The sequence below is a fragment of the Pteropus vampyrus genome, unplaced genomic scaffold (assembly GCF_000151845.1).
Source record: "Pteropus vampyrus isolate Shadow unplaced genomic scaffold, Pvam_2.0 Scaffold462, whole genome shotgun sequence".
NCBI lineage: Eukaryota > Metazoa > Chordata > Mammalia > Chiroptera > Pteropodidae > Pteropus > Pteropus vampyrus.
This window is the reverse complement of record NW_011889243.1, coordinates 803,055-809,899: the sequence shown is the minus strand read 5'-3', so window position 1 is coordinate 809,899 and position 6,845 is coordinate 803,055. Positions and strand designations below refer to the sequence as shown.

Here is a 6,845-nt window from a genome sequence, read left to right as displayed (position 1 = left end):
AGATCAAAGGGCACAAACTTTCAGCTATAAAATAAATAAATCATGGGGATGTAATGCACTGCATGGTGACTATACTTAATTCTGTAATGCATATTTGAGAGTTGCTAAGAGAGTAGATCTTAAAAGTCCTCATTATAAGAAAAAAAGAAAAAATTATAACCGTATGGTGATGTATGTTAACTAGACTTATTGTGGTGATTTTGCATGTGTACAAATTTCGAGTCATTATGTTGTACACCTGAAACTAATATGTCAATTATACCTCAATAAACAAAAATTCACAACTGTTCCCCATCCCTATGCCTAATCCCAGATACTTGCCGGTGGACAGCATAACCATCATTCTTGACTGATGATGAAGATTCATATGTTCCAGGACTAAAGAAAATTAGGGAATAGGTGGGATTCCCATGATCTGGAGCCAAGGATAAAGATGCAACTGCTCAAACAAGTGCAGGAGGGCTTGAAAACCAGGGTGGAAGTATTTGCTCCTAACAGCCAAGAATTTACCTCTACTCCACCCCACCCCCAATAACAAAGAAGACTGGAATCAGAAACTAGGAGATGCCTTATCTGTCCAATTCATCATTAGATCTATAGGGCCTGGAATAGTACCTGCCACACCTTAGATGAATAAAGCTTTGCTGAACGAAAGATCTGAGGATCCGCAGTACAGCAAGGGAGCCAGCCAGCGCAGTCACTTTGGGTTAGGGTTTGAGTAGAAGGGGTGAAGAAGAGTGGCTCTGGGTCCTTTGTGCTGTGGAAGTTCTTGCCCAGAAGACTCATTCCCTTCAACTTAGACTTTACTCTTTGTTGTTCGTTTTGGGGAGTGAGGAGTAATTTATTTTGCTTAAATTCCTAACGAATAAATTTCTTAAATGAGAAAGAGAACTGCCCACATCCAGGCCAGGACAGTTGGGCAATCACAATTTCTTCATTAATAAAATGAGTTTGGAAAAATTTTTTAATAAATAAATAAAATGAACTTGGACTATATAATTTCTAAGATCTCTCCTAGCTCCAAAGTCCTATGATTCTAAATTAACTAAAAGTTAAAAGGGGAAACAGAACATTCATTCGACAAATATGTATTGCTATGACTTTGTGCTAAAAACAAGGGATAGGAAAATGAATAAGGTAGTCCCCTTGGGGAGCATAAAGCCAAGTGAGAGAATAAACACTAAATACTTAGAACACTGTGTAAGCTTTGTAAGGTTACATTTCCCCAGTGCTTACTATATTCCAAGCACTTGACAATTGAACCTCACAATACTATTAGATAGGTACTATCATCCCCATTTCTCAGCTAAATAAATTGAAACATAAAGAGGTTTATGTTATGCCAGTAAGTAGCAAAGCAAATAGTCTGGATTCAGAGTTCATGTCCAATCACATAGCAATTAATTGAGCACTAATGATGAGCCTCAAGAGGGGTATAGATAAGGGCGCTCAGACTTTTTTACTACAAGTTCCTGGACATTTTGTGACATCGAGTGGGTTTTGATCACATTTTCTTTGGCCTTTGGTAAGGTCCCCATCAGTTTAACTGGCATCATAATCATGAGAAAAACCATTTCTTTGGAGTCCACTGGGAGCTGAGTTGAAATTCTAGGTTTACCACTTAACTAGTGAGTTTGACCAAGTCTAAGTCCCATTGTATAACAGAAGTAACAACCAGCTTCAGCGGGCGGTCAAGAGGATTAAATATTAAGTTCAGCCATATGCAATTGCTGTTTCTGGAGGTCAAAACAGGGGTGGAATCTACCAAAATAGTCAGCATTCCTTTGTGCTTCTAATTAAAAAAAAAAAAAAAAAACTCCATCCCTAAATTCTTTTCTCCTATCCTTCCTAAGGCATAGTCTAACTCAACTATTTGGGTGGCCCTGGAAGCTCAGAAGTTCTATATTGTTGACATACGCTGTGGAGGCCAATAAATTAGCCTCGGGACAGCCTCATGAGATTTGGCAATTCCCACAAGGATCTGGAGCTTCTTTCTAGCCAGCTACAAACACATCTCTTGGGGGGCCAAAGAAGTCAAGAGCAGTGACAGCACCGTGCCCTGCCACACACAGACTCAGCGCACTTTCACTCACTTTTCTACGGCCTATTTTTATTTTAGCTGTACGACAGTGCATTATATCCACATTTTAAAATGTGGAAACAGGACTAGAGAGGGTCTGGCCTCGTCCAAGGTTTCAGACAACGCGTAGTGTTGGGAATCACGTGCGTTTGGCGATAGCTCGATTAGTCCAGGCACTGCCTCTAGTTACGTGACCTCTGATAGGTCCTTGAACCTCTCTCGGGCCCGTTTCCTTTTCTGGAGAAGAACGCTAATATCTCCCTTTCTCATACAGCCCTTTTCGGTTTAACCCAAACTCTCCCAGCCCTGCTCTTGGGGAGTTCCGGGTTTGGCGATATGACCCGCGAGTCACCGCAGAGAGCATGTGGGCGCAGGGACGTAAAGGGCTCGGTCTGCGGGAGCACACTCTCTATGAATACTGATATGTGACTTTGACTACAGACAGACTGGACGCGATAGCCCCACCTTCAGAGGGACTACAAGAACCTCAATGCGCCGGAAAAGGAGGAGGGAAACTACCCCGTCCCCACAAAGGCGAAAGCTATGCCACGCCCACAGGAGGCGGGGCCGGAAGCTCGTGTGAGTACGACCTGCGCCTGCGCACTGCCATCTTGTTCAAAGACCCCTTCCTCCGTCCGGGCTGTCGGCTGGTTAGCCACACAGCTGGGCCCCGCAAATCGGCAGGGCGTGGCCAGGCCATGGCGACCGCGGAGCCCAGTGGGCACGCGGCGCGGGCTTCAACTCCAGGACCTGGGCCCGGCGGGGTTCCGGGCCGCGTGGCAGGAGCTGCGGGGGCGCCCTCTGGGCGAAGTGGCCGCAGAGTACCCCGGGTGGGGGAGCGGACCCCGGCGGCTGTGGAGAAGCGGGGCCCGTACATGGTGATGCGCGTACCTTCCATTCAGGCCAAGCTGCGTGAGTGCGGCCTGATGGGCGTCTCTGCCTGGGCGGGCTGCCGTGTCCCCCGGGCGGGCTCCGGAGCTCCACTGGGGCGACCTCGGAGGGGCACCTGCTGTCCGCTCCCGAAAATATGTTCGGCGAGAGTGGGTTCCTGGCGTTTGGGAGACACGGCAGAGTGGGGAAGACTCCGCTGACCCGGGCCCTTTGACTTCCAGAGAAGCACCGGGACCTGGCCAAGGCCGTTCTGCGAAGAAAAGGCATGCTGGGGGCCTCGCCGAACCGCCCCGACTCTTCAGGGAAAAGGTGTCAGCAAGGGCCACCTCTTCTGTGCAAGCAGTTTCCAGAAAAGGCCTTAGTCCTGGGTCTGGGAGACAGGACTCACGTTTAAGGCCGGGCTAGGGATTCCCCTGAGGCCAACGTGTCAAGTTCACTATTTTAAAGGAGGAAGAGGAACGACCTTTTTTTCTTTTTCCTTTAAGGATGTGATGGTGTCAGGGAAAAGACTTTCTTTGGAATTAGAGAGTTTTGTCAGGGCATAGAATCATTCATTAAATGAGGAGCATAATGGCTGGGTCCCTAGGACTGAGGATGGAGAGCAGCATGGAAACAGCTAGTGCTGTGTTTTTATTAAAACTGGTAAACTGCGGGCTGGGTAGGACCTTATCCGGTGCCTCTTTTACAGATAAGAATTGAAACTCAGGTGAAGGGATTTGTCTAAGGAGTTGAGGTTTTTCTGTACTCTGGTTAAATAAATGTAGGGAGGATTTGCTTTTCCTGATTCAGAAAAAGGTGCACCTTTCTTCCTGAGTAGTAGGGGGAGTGGTGTGGGGAATTGCCTATTCTGAGGAGCTGTAGCCAGACACATGGCTGGCATTGGTGGGTGTGTGACTAGATAGAAGGCAAGTCAGGAGTACAGTTAGTTTTTTACGTAAGGGCAAGGACTCTGGCTTTCTCTATAAATGCTGGTTCTCATATCTGCATGACCTCTCCCCCGTCTCCCCTCAGGTCAGTGAAGTTTAATAAGGGCTATACTGCTCTTAGTCAGAGTCCAGATGAAAACCTGGTGTCCCTCGACTCTGACAGGTGAGTGCTCTCCTTGGAACTATCCCTTAGGGAGTGAGTTGGGTACAACAGCAGATTGCTTGGTGCCTTTGCTAGTTCCCTATCTCTTCCAAGACCCTTCATGCATGTTCCAGGGCTGTCTTTGGAGCACTGTCCCTTCCCAAGATGGCTTGATTAGAGGACTCAGAGGACTCATGCTGCTCTTGGATTTGGAGCACCAACCTTGTCTGGGGGAAATCATCCTGCCTTATGTCTTGCACTATTAGTGACAGTAACCCTCACCCTGCTGAAGCCATTGAAGAAACCATTTGTACTTACAGCAAATTCCGGGCTTGAGTTCTATGGTGTGTGGTCTTTGCTTTATAAATCCTGCAGATGCCCTTGCATGCTCTCCACCTGGCCATTTGCAGCTGTGCTCTATAGGCATCCCACTGAACTGACTGTCTTCCTCTTCTCCTAGTGATGGGGAGCTGGAATCCAGATACTCCTCCGGGTATTCCTCTGCAGAGGCAAGTCCAGAATGCCTTCCTGTGTGGGGCCAGGCTTCAGGCAGTGTCATCACCACTGCTAAATGCTTGTCCGGTGCCTGCTACATGCATGGCACTATGCCAGACTTCGGTTGGTTCTCCAATTTTCTACGCCGCCCCCCATGCCCCCTTCACCCAGCAGAGGTACAGGTGTCTGAGGAGAGCTGTTGAAAATCCAAAAGACCATAGGCCCTTAGGGCTGGAAATGACCTCACAAGTCTTCTAGTCCAGGCCACCATTGAGAAAAGGAATCTTTTAGATATATCCCAGATAAGTGTTTACCAACCTCTGCTTGCTTGGATGCTTCTTATAATCGGGTACTCACTACCTCCAAGAAACCTTGCTGTCTGCCTTCCCCGCAACACATGCATAATTCTTTCTTCAGGTAGTGCTTAGAGCTAAGTCTTCCTTATTAATTTGAAATGTCTCCTGCAGCCTGGACTCTGGTCCTAGGCCTGTCCTCCAGTAACTCATAGTTACTCATAGGTACTGGAGGACACACAGTAACTCATAGTTTCCCTTTTTATTGTCTTGCATCTGAGATCAGCATTCTTGTCTGTCCCCCAGCCATCTTCCACCAAGCTTGCTTTCTTCCAGGCCATATGTCTATTGTGTCAGTTGTTCCTTCCATGGGAACTCAGACTAAGATACTCCTGGGCTGGCCTTTTGGACATATTTCCAGAGTGATTGTTCCAGACAAAAACAAGAGACATAAAGTTCTGGCATATGTAGCTTACTGCCTATGACAAGTGAAGTGCTGGAGACATGACTGTACACCACTGGTATTTATTCTGGAAACCTTTAGCTACCCCTGAGTTTCTGCCAAAGAGAATAGAGGCAGCTTGTAAATTGTATCCTCCTTGAATAGCTGGGTGCCTGAAATGGTTAAAACTAAGAAAAGAAAAATTAGTCAAAAGCCAGAGAAAGTCCTACACTATTCCAGTCTGATTTTCCTTCTGCTCAGCAGAACTGGTAAAGCTAGGCAGACAGGTTCCACTTTGCAAGGAATGAGCTCTGCTGGCACTGAAGGACAACATGTCTAACCAGCAGTGTAGACAGAGCCGTTCTCCACCCTATTCTACTATAAGTCATGTTCCTCTACTATTCCACCCCATTGTTCTATCATTGGCCTATATTTTTCAGCCTTCTCAGAGACCCGTCTGAGTTCCCAGGGGGAAAGGTCAGAGCATTGATTTTCAAACAATCTAGAATCTGGTATTTCTATCAGATGCCTCAGTATTCTTTAGAGAGCACCTTCCCTGAGGTTCAAGACAGTGCAGCCTGGACAGTACTGGCTCAGGCCCCTGGGTGCAGCTGCCTGAGGCACAGGTAGGAAAAGTTGGCACTTCCTCCTATAGTCCAGGGATTTGTGGGTTTATCCTGAGGGTGGAGCTTGGACTGGAAGCTCCAGTAAGGGAATGTGGGCTGCCTTTTGGCACCAGTTATTTCTGCTTTGCAGCCTGGCTTACAATTCTCTCCTGCTCTTAGCAGGTGAACCAGGATGTGAGCCGCCAGCTGCTCCAGGATGGGTATCACCTGGATGAGATTCCAGATGATGAGGACTTGGACCTCATTCCCCCCAAGCCTATGACCTCCTCCACGTGCTCCTGCTGCTGGTGCTGTCTTGGGGATTCCTCCTCCTGTACTCTCCAGTAGACATTACCCCCTAAAATGGGTCCTGCCCATCATGCCTGCAGAGCCCTTTCAGTTCTTCATAGGTCACGGAGTGCAGTGGGAATTGCTGTTTGCCCCAATCACTGGAGGCACGGACCTTCTGGGAAGGTCAGTGACCTGCAGTTACCCCTTACCTGGTGCTTTTCAGGCCAGAGGACCCTATCTGGGTTATAGGGTGAAATACGTGCAATTCTGCAGGTTTCCTCTGCTGTTGGAACAGTTTGGCAAAACCACTTTAATAAGGGCAGGAATAGAGGAATTCTGGCTCTTAGGGTGAGTGACAAAGCTGGCTAAGAAAAACACTTGACATCCTGACTGGTATTTGTCATGCTTTTTGGAAGGAAAAAGAGCTTTTGCGCCCAGGCTGTGCTAGATGGTGTGTGGAGACAGAAAATAGCACTTTGTGGCTTGCAGCTGGGAATCTTTGAAAAAGAATATAACTTGGGACCAGTTTTAAGAAATTCCTTAAGCTCTCCTACTCTTCCTAGCTCTAAGACAAGTTATATGTTTGCTCTTCAGGACAGCGTAGAGCAAGGCTCTTTGGCCCTCTTCCAGTTGTGCGTCTCACTGGCAGGGAGGACACAGCAGGAACAAGGCTTCTAGAA

General features: G+C 47.5%; 1 protein-coding gene across 3 annotated transcripts; it reads left to right on the top strand.

Annotated features, from left to right (window-relative positions):
• Positions 1–2,663: 2,663 nt before the first annotated feature.
• On the top strand, positions 2,664–6,555 carry FAM219B (family with sequence similarity 219 member B). 3 transcript variants are annotated; one of them, XM_023524401.1, is made up of 5 exons: positions 2,664–2,992; positions 3,193–3,280; positions 3,983–4,060; positions 4,500–4,657; positions 6,055–6,555. In XM_023524401.1, exons 1-5 carry the CDS (start codon positions 2,779–2,781, stop codon positions 6,108–6,110), a joined length of 594 nt encoding a protein of 197 aa, XP_023380169.1. In that variant the 5' UTR covers positions 2,664–2,778; the 3' UTR covers positions 6,111–6,555. The 3 variants fall into 3 exon arrangements, with proteins under 3 accessions (XP_023380169.1, XP_011380395.1, XP_011380394.1); XM_011382093.2 differs by having other exon boundaries at positions 2,681–2,992; positions 4,500–4,548; positions 6,058–6,555; XM_011382092.2 differs by having other exon boundaries at positions 2,681–2,992; positions 4,500–4,548.
• Positions 6,556–6,845: the final 290 nt, after the last annotated feature.